We start from the raw sequence: 15,844 nt of genomic DNA on the forward strand, positions 1-15,844 counted from the left end.
CAAAACAAAAAAACCCAAGGAATAAATATAATTTCCTCTGAAAGTTTTTTCTAGAAACTAATGTGTCATTCACAAAATCGTTTCTTCTTGTTTGTGGAAGAGGAGAAAAAGTATTTAAAAAAATTTTTCTGTCTTTTCCTCCCTCCTCTCAAACTCCAATGTTTTCTTTCAGGCTTGCTCCTTAACTCTGAATACCCTGGTCTATTTCACCATATAAATCCTTTCTTATAATGTTGGTAAAAAGGATACAGTGTTAGGCTTGCCTCAAAGATTGCATTAGACTATGGGCTAAAGAGAGGATCCAGCAGATGAGGGTGGTCAGACGCAAACAGCTAAAGGTTTCAAAGGCTTGGCTTATGCTTGAATGAGGAGGCCTTCCGAGTACATGTAAGTGCCATCCTTAGGAGATGTCTGTCTAATGTACTGTGTATTTCCATCTCAGGAACAGTATGCTTCCCATACACAGAGTGAAAACTCACTGGTCATTAGCATTGTGGGACTGTGCTTGAATTCAAATCAAAAGTACAAATTTAATTTGATTACCTAAGCTTATTTATCATTTAACCATCCATAAAATCTAACAACTTAGGGATATCACAAACTGAATTACATTGTTTATCACTTATCTCTAGTTCATAGATAAAATATATGTCCATGGGCAAAATTGTGAAGAAAAAGAAGACTATTGACCTCAGCATGTTAGGTTCCTAGCAGTTCATCCGGGGGACCTTGCTTTCCTCCTTTTTCTCTCTATCAAATGGGATTTCTATATAAAGATAGCCTTTTACTCCATTCGTATTCCCATAGCAAAACATATTTAGGGAGGGCTCCATTTCCCCCATGATTGGTGACCTTTGACTGATGCTGTAACTATTTCAGGTGCTGTTAGTATGCCTCCTCTTCCACACACTGAACGCCTCAGCCAATTTAAAGTGATGAAAAGTTCAGGTGCTATGGTACTGGGTTTGTAAAATATGTTTCCTCTATGGACTTTTGGCCTTAACTAAAACACAGCAGATTATATCACTCTGTGCTTTGATTATGCATAAGATATTCCAAAAATATGGAACAGTTTAGCCAGGAGAGGCCTCATTTCATGAGAACTCAGCTGACTAATATGGGATTTGGTGTTCAAGCACTTATCCCTGGGTGTGCATGGGGGGCTCAAGCGACCAAATTTTGATTTCTGTTCAGGTCATGATCTCAGGGCTATGAGACAGGCCTGCGCGTCAGGCTCCACACTGGGAGTGGAACCTGCTTAAGATTCTCTCCCACCCTCTGCTCCCCTTTCCCCCCAAAAAATTACCCATCCCTGAATCTGTGACAGGAACAGATTTGAAGCAGGAACCTGGTTACCACTCAGGTTATAGAAAGAAGTGTCTATTCATCCTGCTGAAGGGCTACTAGGAGTTCTGATACATGCCAAATTTTATTAAAAAGAGAGACGGTGACCTGAGCACATTAAAGTGACATCTGACTATGATTAGACTGCATTTTTCTGTATACAACTTGTAACCTCTTCAGAGTTTCTGGGAATTTGGACTTCAGATTTAAGATGTCAAGCTTACTAATTGTGGTGGTATTATTTTAGTAGTTTAAAATTCCTTTTCAGTCTTCCAAGCAGCGCATTCCCGTCCCACCATTTAGGGAGGTGTCTGATGAAATTCTACATCAATGATGGCTCTTTATGACAAGGATAGTTCCTGTTTTTCAAAGGAAAGAAAAAGAAAATTCCCAGGGGTAGAGAAAAGCCTTATTGGGGTTATATACCCTCACTTTGAAAACTGTCAAGGTTTAGGTGACCTCATTTCATACTGACATAGCAAAATATGTGCAGAGAACAATGGAGGAGAAATTAGGGGCACAGGAAAGTCACTGTATAAGGAGAGATTAAAAAGACTAGACTATTTAGTTTGGAAAGGTGAAAAATGGAAGAAGATTAGTTAGACAAATAGAATAAAGAAAGCTGCTCCAGGTTCCTAATTATTCTCTCTTAGGAGGACAAAAGGGCACACCATGAATATAACAGCAACACATAGTAAAAATGTCAGAAAATAAATTTTTAGGACTTTATAAATAGCCCATGGAGTAGAAACCTGAAAAATGGCAAGATGTACATAGGTTACAAAATTTTTTAGAAGTATTATAGTTGATAAAACACCTGCCACCACATTAAGCTATTCCTGTTTTAAATTTATAGTGGACATTTCTGTGTAGTAGAAATTGACTTGGATTCAGGTACAGCTAATACAGAAAATTAATGTCAGACTCTCTAAGACTGTGTAATATATGCTTTATGTAAAAACATGCACAATAGCTAAAGTTTGTAACTGAATGAAGAGTAGGGTTATAGGATCTGTTCCTTTATACCTTATAAAGCTATTAGTCTTCACATTTAAGAGCATAAACAATTTAACAAATTAATACCACTGTATTGTATTGCAGAATCTATGGCATTTTTAAATTTTCACAATTTCACTGTAGCATTGACCTTTTCAGAGACAAGACAATTACCAGTCCTCCAAAGTTAGAGCATGTACTGATTTCTTCAAAATCTCCAGTTGTGCCGCTGACTTTGCTAGGCTTTCAGTCTAATTTAGATGGAATACCACAATGCAGCCGGTATTTTTATTCCCCCTTAACTGAAAGTAGTAGATCATTGACTCCCTATTTTTTCTTCCTAACTGATCTTTGATTCCTGACAATAATTTATTCAATGTAAATTTTACATATACTTACTGTTTTTGATCATATGTTCTTTGTTTATATTATTATATTACCTTTTTCCTCTTTACCTCATTCTATAATTTGCATATTAGTGAGTTCTTCTTTATAATTCAGAAAGGTTTAATCATATTTTACTTTTCTTACCTTCCTCCTCTAAGGATTATAGAATCCTTAAAATTCTCACTACCATGTAGGCTCTACAGATAATTAAATGGGAAAGTACTGAGATCAAAATAACCATGGATTCCTATTTCTCAAGGATCTTAAGCATAAAAGCCAATCTTCATAAAATGTTTTAAAATAGGAATTAACTGTGAAAAAAATATGTATTTCACATTTAAGTCCTCATCTTAATAATTCCTTTGAACGAGTGATTCTTTGACTACTAAAGTTATTTTTCGTATTTCTATCATGAAACTTTTTTTTTTTCTTCTTAATTACAGATTTTTGTTCATTCTTCTGGGACCCCTGGGAAAGGGTCAACAGTACCATGAGATTGGCAGATCAATTGCAACCCTAATGACAGATGAGGTATTTATTCAAGTTCATTGGGAACATTTTCCCTACTAGGTACACTTAACTTTTGGAGTTCCTGTATTCATGACTATTCGTTGTGAATCAGATTTCTCTGTATTGAATCCCCCTTCTTCTATGCTTCCACTATAAAATTTCCTTTGGAAAAATTTGTTTGAAAGGGGTAATAAATTCACACACATGGATATAATGCTTTAAAACCTTATATTTTAAAGAAAATGATTCAGTGACATTTAGAATATATTTATTAATATTCCCCTATAGTATACGTGCCGCGAAAGTGAGCCCCATTGTTAATATCATTACAAATCTTGTTTGGGGCAAGATAATTTTAGGACTTCAAGAAAAAACAATGGCAGTTTATCTGATTAGTATATATGACACCAAAAGCTATGCAACATCTATCAACTCTCTTTACAGTTGCCTAAATGTTCTTAACCTGAGAGTCTTTGCACCGTTAGAGGTGCTACAGATGGATTTCAAGGGGCCTGTGATCTCTTTGATACAGATACAAACTTTTCTATGTAAAAAATTTGTATGTAATTATTTTTGGACTGGAAAAAGCTTTTGTCAGCTTCTCAAAGAGGTGTATGTCTCAAAAATGTACAATCATAAAAATGAGAACATAAGTATTAACATATAACTGGTTTCTTGTATTCCCCAACACCTTATGGAAATCTATTGTTCACTGTTTTTATTGTTAAAGGAGAACAGATACAAAAGATCACAGAAGGATCATACATTCAAAATTAAGTAGTAAATAACAAACAGGTTATGCATTTTTAGAATCTCATCTAAATAATTTAATGTGTTTATTGAAATACATGGCTTTGGATACTTGAAAATTTGTAAAAAGAGCAAATTAGTATTGTGTATAAGTTTTCCTAGGTTTATGAAATCTGAACATTTGGGATTTGGTTTGGAGTTTGATATAAATTCTATTATATCTGTCCAAATTATGTTTTATGGTTTTGTATGGATCCGTTATTGATATTTACACATAGGAAACCAAAAGCTAGAAGAAAAACACATTTTTCAATTTGAGAAAGAATCAACTTAATGAGTGTATTAGTTTCCTACAACTGCCATAAAAACTTACCACAAAGTGGGTGATTAAAACAAGAATAATTTATTTTTCTCACATTTTGAAGTCAAGGTGTCAGTAGGGGGGGGGCATATTTTTTCTGAAGGCTCTAGGGGAGACTGTTTCCTGTCTCTCCAGCTTCTGTTGTGTCCTGCCATTTCTTGACTTGTGGCAACAAAATTCCAATCTCTGCCTCCATCTTTACATGGCCTTCGTCCCCTGTGCCTCTGTGTGTCTTTTCCCTTTCTGTCTCTTATAAGGATACCTGTCATTGGATACAGGGCCCACCCTAATGTAGGATGATTTTATCTTGAGATCCTTACCTTCATTACATCTGCAAAGACCCTTATTCCAAACAAGGTCACATTCTGAGGTTCAGGTGGACATGTTTTGAGAGGACACTACTCAGTTCACCACAGTGAGTATCACTTTTTTGAGGAAATCTGGAAGAAGACAGGGGAGTTGGAAAAGGGCTTCACGAGGACCAAACCTGCTCTAGTAGAACTCTCTTGAGAAGACACAGTATCTTTGCTTTTAGTGTTTCCATATTGATTAATCTTTTACAATTGTACAGTATTGCAAAATATATGACACTGTGATATGCAGTCCACAATTTAAGTACTGTCACTTTTATGCACATACATTTCATGTTATATTATGTTTCTATATCTACCACATTAGGACATAAGATATTTCTGGGGCATGGGATATATTATATGGTGAGAGGAGGATGTTGTGTCATGGGAGGTTCATATATACTTAAGGTATCTCTCTTCCTAATTCTTCTCTTCCCCAATTAGGAGTCAAGATTTTCTCAACAGAAAGATGTCAGTTCCAAAGTTTTTTTGACTAATCAAGTTTCCATGGTACAACACAACAGGGAAGCATCTGTGTTTTTTAAATTATAGATTTAGAATGAGAGCAGAGAAAGGATTTCCATCTATTTCCCTAACTAATGAGAACTACTCAATTTGAGAGCAAGTATTAGTCATCTAAATGCAGGCTCGAACATAAATTCCTTCAACTTTGAAAGTTTAGAGCTTAGTTTTAGGGTGATTTGTAACTCTCTGTGAGCAGTGGAATAGAGAAGCAGAAACAGCCAGAAAGTTACTCCAGAAAATGAGAGCAATTGGTTATGATAATAAATCCATTGAGTATCAAAAAGATGTTTAAATGCTTTTAAAAGAGAAAGACTTTTTTGTTGTTCAAAACCCAGATAGAGAACTTGTTCTGCTTATCTAATTGCTTTGAAGGCAATGAATACTTATTAAGAATAAAATTTAGTATGTTGATTCGTAGAGTTTAGTTTAAAAAGTGGTGAATCATGGGGCGCCTGGGTGGCACAGCGGTTAAGCGTCTGCCTTAGGCTCAGGGCGTGATCCCGGCGATCTGGGATCGAGCCCCACATCAGGCTCTTCTGCTATGAGCCTGCTTCTTCCTCTCCCACTCCCCCTGCTTGTGTTCCCTCTCTCGCTGGCTGTCTCTATCTCTGTCGAATAAATAAATAAAATCTTTAAAAAAAAAAAAAGTGGTGAATCAGATTATGGTATCAAACTGTAAATTCCATGATGACAGTTACCACTTATCATTCATTTTTGTGACCTGATTTTGTCAGGTGCTCAAACAAATACTTGCTGACTGAGCTCTGTTGATTTTTCACCTCTCTGTACTGGAAATTTCTTGTAGGTAGTCAGTCTGTCTTTTCTTTTGCATCTTTAGATTTAGCATAGTGTCTGGTCTTCAGTCAGGGTTTAATCATTTTTTTTTTAATGAGTTAATGACTGAATGTGCTAGTCATCTTAGCAATCCCTGACATTTAATCAATTCAGTCAACTATTTTCTTCCTTTCTATTAAGCATTACTAATGATAAATCATGTGATTTTGCTTATTGGCACCACTACCAATGTATTAATCCCTTAACATTCTTAAACATTATTAAGCACGCCAAAGAGCTTTTGTTTATGTAAATAGTATGCTGATATTTATCAAAGTAGAACTTAAAACTGAGAATTTTTAAAAATCTGTATTTATGAAATTCATTTAAAAATAATAACAAAATCAGTATATATTAACATAAATGACAGTTTTATGAAAATGAAAGGAAAAACAAAAACAAAAAATTATGAAAAGTGGCAATTGTTTGTCTTGTTCTGGATTTTTGAGCCAAGAATTTTCTCTATTATCCAGATTTTAAGTCAACACTGACTCTTTCTGTTCAATCAGCAAACATGCCCAAATATAGTAGCTACTTAAGAAATACATATCAAATAAATGCCCAGGTTTTCCCCATCCTTAAAAGGAAATCCCTCGCTGCTTCACATAGTATCTACCATTGAAGAACTGTTGACTGAATCTGAATTTCAGAAGCTTTGAAGGAGTAGCATCTTCCTGGACGTGGTTATTTTAGCTTCATTCATCTCAATGTATTACAGTCTGATTTTTGTTACTACCACTCCACTAAAACTGCTTTCAATACGGTCACTATTTATAGAATATACTGTTCCGTGTTCAGTGCTGATGTCACTTGATCTTCTATTGGCATTTTACATTATTGAACATCTCTTCTTTATTTTTTTTTTCATGAAGAACTACTGAAATTAATTGTGTGCTTTGTTTTGAAGCTAAAACTTTGAAATGTGTACCTTGACCCCAGGGTCATAAATATATTCTTTTATTTTATGTTCAATGAGTTTTATACTTTATGTCTCATATATAAGTTTTCAATATACCTAGAATTGCTTTTTGTGTGGGCGGTGGGTAAAGATCCAGTTTCATTTTTATATAAATAGTCACTTGGCTTAGCACCATTTATTGGTTAGTCCATCATTTATTCAATGGTTAGCAGTGAGTGCTTTTCAAAAAAACAAAAAACAAAAACAAACATAAAAAACAAAACCACCCATCTCTGTGCCATCACTATTTTAATTATAGTGTCTTTAGTCTAATGAGTCTTGGTCTCTAGAACAACAAATTCCTCCTTCACTTTGTTCTTTATTAATTCATTCACTAAATATTTATTGAATGTGAACTATTTTTCAGACAGTCTTGCAGTTGCTGGGGGTATATCAGTGAACAAAATAGACAAAAGCTTTTTCTTTCACTGAGCTAATAGTCTAGTGGAAAGATGGACTAACACATAAATAAGTAAAATATATGATATGTGGTGATAAGTGCTGTGGAGGAAACCACCAAAGCAGGGAATGGAAATAGAGGTGGGATGGGGAGTACATGTTAAAATCAGAAAACTAAAAGAGGAGGGGAGAAAGCTGTTCAGATATCTGAGGGAAGAGCTTCCCAAGCAAATGATAAACAAGGGAAAATGCTTTGAGACAGGAGCATGCCAGGAATATCTGGGGAACAGCAAAGAGGACAACCTGGCTGAGCAGGAGGGAGAAAGGGAGTGGGCAGTAGGCAATGAGGTCAAAGAAGCAGTAGGCCAGTCTATGTATGGTATTTCTGGTCATATAAGGACTTTGAGTTGGGAAGCAAATGGAAGGTTTGAGTAGAGAATTGACATGATTTATCTCACATCTTAAAAGCGTCACTTGGCTTGTGGAGGAGCAAGGGAAAAAGCAGAAAGAGCACTTAAGAGGCATTGCAACAATTTAGGCAAGCAATGGTGATGAGAGAGACATCAATGCAATTCCACTTAAAATCCTGTTGGGATTTATTGAGGAGCTTGATAAGCTTATTCTAAGAAATATATGGAAGAACAAAGGTCCAAAAATAGTAAAAGCATGCTTGAAGGAAACAAACACATTTACTGAGGTTTCCTCCTAATTCATTGCTGCTTTTTTCTGTCTCCTTTTCTGAATCCTTCCTTCTTCCCACCCACTGCATTGATGGGAACTTTGCTTCTTCATTATCCACTCTGGTTCCTACATTATCAGTTTCTCCCTCCCTACTCTATCGTTTCTATCACTTTACAAAGATGATCTAGAATCTCCTATCTTTTAAAAAGAAAAGGAAGGAAGGAGGGAAGGAAGGAAGGAAGGAAGGCAGGCAGGCAGAAGGGAGGGAGGGAGGGAGGGAGCAAGGGAGGGAGGGAGGCACAGTTCCTAGTTGTGTGATAGAAATTAAAACCATGGGGGCACCTGGGTGGCTCAGTCAGTTAAGCGTCTGCCTTTAGCTCAGGTCAGATCCCAGGGTCCTGGAATCGAGCTTTGTTTTGGGTTCCTTGCTCAGTGAGGAGTCTGCTTCTCCCTCTCCCTCTGTCCCTCCCCCTGGCTTGTGTGCTTGTGCCTTGTTTTCTTGCTGAAACGTCTCATTGGGGCCTTCCTTAATCACCCTATTTAAAATCACAGCATCCCCCAGTCATACCCTTATTCCTCTTTCCTGCTTCATTTTTCTGCATAGAACCTAACACCCTCCCACAAAATATATACTGACTATATTGCTTATTTTCCAACTCTCTCCTCCCACTAGAACATAAGCTCCATGAAGGGATGGATTTTTGTTGGTTTTATTCACTGCTGTATCCTTAGCATATAAATAGTTTGATAAATTTTAAATGAATGTTCAGAGCTCTTGTTTTAGCCGGGAAAATAAGTATTAAGCAACTAATTATATAATTAACAATTAATGATAATAAATAATTATAATTACAGTGAAAACTATCAAGAAAAAGAAGAAGGTGTTAGGAGAGTATTAACAAGATGTCTAATCTTGTTTGAGAGGGAATCAAGGAAGCCTTCTCTAAAAAGTCAAATGTATGTTGGAATCAGAATGTTAGGTTAGCTACATAAAGAGAAGGGAGAGGAGCCGTTTAAAGTAATTAAATTATTGGGGAAATTGGTGATAGGAAATCAATAGTAAAGAATGTTTTTAATTTAACATCAAACATATTGTGGTATCTATATCTCTGAGGAGTTTTAAGGGAATAGGAAATCAGCTATGGTGGATGAATTTGGACATTCATTTATCTAAAGAAGGTATAGGATCATATGATCCCTTGAAGCAATTTTTTATTTAAGAGATCAACTCCAGAAAGATTTCGAGAGAGTTGCTACTGGCAGGGAAAGAGTAAAGTAGCTAAACTCTCGGGAATAAAAACATTTGCAATTCTTGAAAGTTCAGATTAGGTCTCATGGCGTCTTTTGAAGACGATAGGTATTCTGAGCTATAAACTCAGTGGTGCTTGTGGCAAGGAAACGAGTGCTGTCAATATTTTTAAAAAATATATATCTTTCCCAAAATACAACTAAACCATTAATATATCTTTGGTGTCTTCATTTTATCCTAATCAAAGACTTTTATCCTAATCAAATGTACACATTTATCATACCAATGATCTTTTATGAAAAGTTCTTGGCTGGAAAGTAAAGAAAAAGCCTTTGAAAATAATCATTATCTCTTCTTCAGTTTAGATTGAGTATCAAACTAGAAACTAAAACAAATGGTCTAATAGTAGAATAGAATATTTGAAAGCCCAATTTCCCTGGAAATTTTGGAATATGTGGTCACTGTAATATGTAGCTCAGCATAAAGAATAATTTACTAGCCCCAAGCTTGAAATATTTGTTCCATTTCGTATTATATGAAATACAAAAAGTGTCAGCAATATTTATATTATGTTTAGGATAGATTAATTTTTCCAATTTATCTTTATTTTTACTTTCCTCATTTGTGAAGTATATCGTTCCTCTGTGTGTTAGTCAGAAGATATTGGGTTATGTTGCAGGAATAACCACCTAAAATCTCAGTGGTTTAAAACAATGAGGATTTCCTTCTATCATGCTCTGTGTCTATCATGAGTTGGCAGATTTCTGCTCATTATAGTCACTCAGGCACCCAGACCCATAGAAGCTCCCTCTTGACTTGCTTTTTCTCAGTCACTATAGCAGACAAAAGGCAATATGTTATTGTACACACTGATTATCATAACTTTCATTTGAAAGTGATGTATGTACACCTGAATGGGACACACCTAACCCCAATATCAAAGAGTGAAATCTTACCCAGTGTGTAGGAGATCTGCAGTGTCTGTCATAGCTTAAATGACTACCACAGCGTGCATGTGTGTATGTGTGTAAATGTAACTCACCTTGAATGGAAATATACTGGCTACACTGTATAGATATGATATATATTCAGAGAAAACTGATTTATATCTTTATTATTATTTAAAAATTAAAACAAAATAAACCTTTTTAATTGGTTTATATGTTCTAGGGTATAAGTATTGCTAAAATTTTTAATATATTCTCTAAATTTGATCTGTATTTTTAAGCAAGGGCTTCGTTCTGAAGGTTTGATTTACCCACACAAAAATAACCTCTGTCAAACTTGAATTCTTAATTCAATTCAATTTAATGAGCTTTCCTTTCTTACTCCTTTCCCTTTCTGTTACTCTTGCCTCCAGAAATTTCAACATTCATTCTAGCATTCTAAGAAATATATATATCTGTATGCATTCATAGAATAAACTTAATTACAATAGCTTAAATGAAAAACATCTTTAGTTAGAGCTGCCTGTTTCTTTAAATTGTGATAATCACACGTGAGATAACTGGGAAATGAAAGCACTGAACACATTAAGATTTTATAATTGCTTTTTTATCTTTTATTTATTGTTTTTATCTTTTCCTCCTATAGGTATTTCATGATGTTGCTTACAAAGCGAAAGATCGCAATGACTTGGTATCAGGAATCGATGAATTTTTGGATCAGGTTACTGTTCTCCCTCCTGGAGAATGGGATCCAAGCATTCGTATAGAGCCTCCCAAAAACGTTCCATCCCAGGTATGTTTATTTGAAAATACTCTTTAAAATCCCATCATTTTGTTGTCTTTTAAATACCTGTACTGAAATAGTATAATTTATGCAAAAGATTCAAAATGATTTAAATTATAACCTCTGTGATGTTGTGGTTTATAATAACAAATATACATTTGGCATTCATTCCCCTTTTCGGCACAGAGTTCCTAAACCCCTTGAAATTTCCTAAGTGAGGAGAGGAACAATAGTGTCTTTTGTTATGTTAATGAGGTGACTTTTAGAACTCAGCACGGCATGGGGGCTGGTGGCCAATGGAACCAACCTTTTGATTAGGCTCACCTCCAGGGAGTGGTAGGGGCCTGAGGTTGAGTTCAATCACCAGTGGCCAATGGCTTAATCAATTATGCCTTTGTAATGAAACCTCCATGGAATCTCAAAAGGACAGGAAACAGAGAGCTTCCAGGGTGGTGACCACTTGGAGATGGGGGAGAGTAGCATGTCTGGAGAGGGATGCGCGTGCCCTTTCCCCATACCTTGCCCTGTACATCTCTCTACCTGTCTGTGTTCCTGAGTTATATTCTTTTATAATAAACCAGTAATCTGTAAATAAAATGGTGCTTTGATTTCTGTGAGCAGCTCTAGCAAATTAGTTGAACCCGAGGAGAGGGTCGTGGGAACCTCTGATTTATAGCCACTCAGTCAGAAGCTCAAGTAGCAGCCTGGGGAGTGGGATGGGGACAATCTTGCAGCACTGAACCCTCAACCCTGGAATCTGATGCTGTCTCTCATTAACTAGTATCAGAATTGAGTTGGATTGTAGCATTGCTTGTTGGTATTGGAAGCCCCCTGTTCTCCCCACACTGGAATTGGTACCAGAACCTATATAATATCTAAGAAGGCATGATGTTAGAGTCTTTTGATGCTATCCAACACACCTCACTGAGAAATTTGGTATATTGGTGATATGTCACTAAATCAAATGGTCCCATATGCCTGGAAAGATTTTAAACCCACTTTACAACATATTATAATGGAAGAAAATTAAAATTTTAATAAAAATGTAGAATATGGCTTGTGAAAAATCCCATTACTGTCTTTCCATATTTTGATATAGCTCTTTGAAATTGGCAGGTATTCAGAAAATTCAGCCTCCTACCCAGATATGGGGCTCCTGCCACTATGACTTCTCATTGGGTTATTGGCATTTTCCTCCTCTCTACTCTCCCCTTCATGTGTCTGGAGCTTGGCATAGGATCCCTGATCTAGGAATTAAAGATCTAATTTTGCTGTGTGTCTGGATTTTCTTACTGCTTGCTCTTCTTACTTTAATTATTTCTGTGACTACCTTGTGGCTTAATTCATTTAAATCTTCCCAAGTGTATCTAAAAGAAAAAGAAGAGAAGAATGAGAAAAGGCAAAAACTTGTCAGAAAAAAACAAGAAACACAGGATGAAAAGGCCAGTAAATACATAAAGAATGTTCTAAAACCCCAGCAGGAAATGAAATTCAGAAAACTGAATGAGTGCTTTTATCAGATGCTAGGTGAAACCTTGAAGTTAAGCAACGGTCATAAACTTGGGGGTGATGAAGATGTGGTGCTGGAAAACGAGTTGGACATCTTTTGAAACATCAAACAGAGAACAGCAGAGACTCAACTTGCCTAAGCCTTTATTTATTTATTTATTTTGAGAGAGAGAGAGAGCGCGTGTGTGCCTGCATGAGTAATGGGGAGGGGCAGAGGGAGAAGGAGAGAGAGAATCTTAAGCAGACTTCATGCTCAGCCCAGAGCCCATTGCAGGGCTGGATCGCATGACCCTGAGATCATGACCTGAGCAGAAATCAAGAGTCAGTTGCTTAACCGACTGAGCCACCCAGGCACCCCCGCCTGAGACTTTAACCAAAGTTTCACCATCTGTTGAAGAGCCCACACGGGAAGAGTTTCTTCATCTACCTGAAGAATCTCCTGAAACAGCTGAAAAAGTAATTCTTTCTCTCCAATGTCCAAGGGGGTCCTGAAAAGAAAGTTTGTTTAGTCTTACAATTCACAGGTCTTATTTGACTGGATGATGAAAATCAGGTACCACACAGCCTTACACAGCCTTTCTACTTCTTTTCCCAGAAGGCCCCTGGAAGGGGAGGAAGGCTGGTCCCTGCAGGATAAAGGAATAACTGTGGATGTTATACTCAGTGTGAAAGAGAAGGAACAGAGCAACTAATTAAGAAATGAGAACTACCTATTCTACATAAAATCAGTTATGCCATGACCTTAGAGAACACTAAAGGTTTCACATTAAAGTCATGGAATACCTTGAATGAGCTCAAGTCAATAAACTCTCTAATGTTGATATCCATGGAAACATATGGATATAAAAGTTTGGAAAAAGATTGTTTTCTGCATATAATATTTAGAATGTGCAATCTTATAATATACCAAATGAAAACTAGATAAAAATGTATACAGTAAGGCACTCAATAATTTATATTTTTCCTAGCTGACATCATTTTTCACTAAGTTGAAAAACAAAGTCATATGACCTTTCTACCTCTTCAGTCCACCTCGCCACACTGAACATTTCACTACTCAAACTCCTTAAATTCTATTAAGTAGAAATGTTTATTCTGCTGTATTTCTAGAAATTTAAAGACATTTCAAAGCTCTTTAATGCTTTGAAGTTCTTTTTGATATCACATAAAGGGTTAGTATCAAAAATATATAAAGAACTTATAAAACTCAATACCCCAAAACCAAATAATCCAATTAAAAATGGGCAGAAGACATGAACAGACATTTCTCCAAAGAAGACATCCAGATGGCCAACAAACACATGAAAAGATGCTCAACAAAACTCATCATCAGGGAAGTGCAAATCAAAACCACAATGAGGTATCACCATATACCTGTCAAAATGGCTAAAATCAAAAACAAGAAACAAAAGGTGTTGGCAAGGAGGTGGAGAAAAATGACCCTCTTGCACTGCTGGTGGGAATGCAACCTGGTGTACCCACTATGGAAACCAGTATGAAGGTTTCTCAAAAAGTTAAAAGTAGAACCATCTTTTGGTCCAGTAGTCACACTACTGGGTATTTATCCAAAGAATACCAGAACACTAATTCAAAGGGATATATGCACTCCTATGTTTATAGCAGCATTATTTAAATAGCCAAGATATGGAAGCAACCCAAGTGTCCATTGATTGATGAATGGATAAAGAAGATGTGGTATATATATCCAATGGAATATTGCTCAGTCATGAAGAAGAATGAAATCTTGCCATTTGCAACAACATGGATGGAGCTAGAGAGTATAATGCTAAACAAAATAAGTCAGTCAGAGAAAGACAAATACCATTCGATTTCACTCATATGTGGAATTTAAGAAACAACAAAAAAAAATGAGTAAAGGAAAAAAAAGGAGTGAGACAAACAAAGAAACAGACTCTTAACTATAGAGAACAAACTGATGGTTACCAGAGGGGAGGTGGGTGGAAGGATGGGTGAAATAGGCGATGGGGATCAAGGAATGTACTTGTCATGATAAGCATCAGGTGATTAAAATAAAAACTTAAAAAAAGTGAAAAAATAATAAAGTTCTTTTTGGTAGGTATATATTGTTTACCTAATTAATGTCAAGATTTATTTAATTTTGCCTTGCATTAAATTGGAACATTTACAAGTTCCAGGTGGATCAATATTTTTAATAATAGAACAATGAAAACATTAAAAAAAATAGAAAATTCAAAGGCATGGTTTAATCATATTATATAGGAAATTCCCCATTACTGCTAATCATATTTATGATCAGGAATAATTTTTAAATAATAATTCTTATGTATTACCTTTGTGTGGACATATGGTACAAAAATTATAAAAATTTTGCCTATAAAAGTCCAGTGTGCATTCAGTCATTATATAATCCAGAAAGGTAAAAATAAAGACTGTTGCTATTATTTGGGGTCATTTTTTAATTGCAGGGCTGACTTTGTTGAGATTGATGGCCAAATGTTTGTTAAGCCCACTCATATTGCCACCTCTGTTCCTACTGAATATGCCTCTTGAAACCCTCCCAGTTGTCATCTACTCAGCCTTGTCTTGGGCTCTTGTCCCTGTGGAGTACAACCCGTCAGACTCTACTGCTGTAGTTGACTCAGCCCTGGACATAGAAGTTTTCCTGGTTAGCCAGAGGTGGGCAAATGAACAAGTGTACCACTCATCCATGAGTATTTAAAAAGGTCAGCTCAATCTCACTATCAGTTTAAGAAATATGTACTGATGTCTTATTTCTATATTTTCATTCTGAAGTCATTTCATAATTATTAAAGATTATTTTATTTCTTTTTCTCAACAATGACAATTTTCTGATTCTATACCTACAGCCACACAATTTCAGTTGATCTCAAACTACTAAAATAATAGAAGTTGCTTAAAGAGTAATTTTTAGGTTTCAGATTGACTTATTTTTATACTTGTAAATATCTTTGCACTTACAGTATTAGAAAAGGCAATATAATGCTTCTTGAAGTAATAAGAAACTTTTTAAAAAAGATTTTATTTATTTATTTGAGAAAGAGAGAGAGAGAGGACAAGCAGGGTGAGGGGCAGGGGAGAAGTAAGCTCTCCACTGAGCAGAGCACCAAAGGGGGACTTGATCCTGGGAACTGATCATGACCTGAGCCGAAGACAGATGCTTAACCGACTGAGCCACCCATGCACCCCAAGAAGGAAAGTCTTTAATTGATGTTTGGAAAAATTCTGTGAAAATATTAATACATTGAGAGTGAGAC

General features: G+C 35.9%; 1 protein-coding gene and 1 pseudogene across 1 annotated transcript in view; both read left to right on the forward strand.

The window, feature by feature from the left end:
• SLC4A10 (solute carrier family 4 member 10) overlaps window positions 1-15,844 on the forward strand; it is a 118,861-nt gene that overhangs the window by 16,106 nt on the left and 86,911 nt on the right. Inside the window, exons 4-5 of the mRNA XM_045780822.2 lie at window positions 3,171-3,258; window positions 10,941-11,087. Of these exons, the coding sequence (XP_045636778.1) occupies window positions 3,171-3,258; window positions 10,941-11,087 (235 nt within the window). The remainder of the gene's footprint in view (window positions 1-3,170; window positions 3,259-10,940; window positions 11,088-15,844) is intronic.
• On the forward strand, window positions 12,243-13,279 carry LOC123781350 (UBX domain-containing protein 8-like; annotated as a pseudogene).

Source organism: Ursus americanus, chromosome 1 (assembly GCF_024610735.1).
Source record: "Ursus americanus isolate L20-20 chromosome 1, mUrsAme1.1.p, whole genome shotgun sequence".
Lineage (NCBI taxonomy): Eukaryota > Metazoa > Chordata > Mammalia > Carnivora > Ursidae > Ursus > Ursus americanus.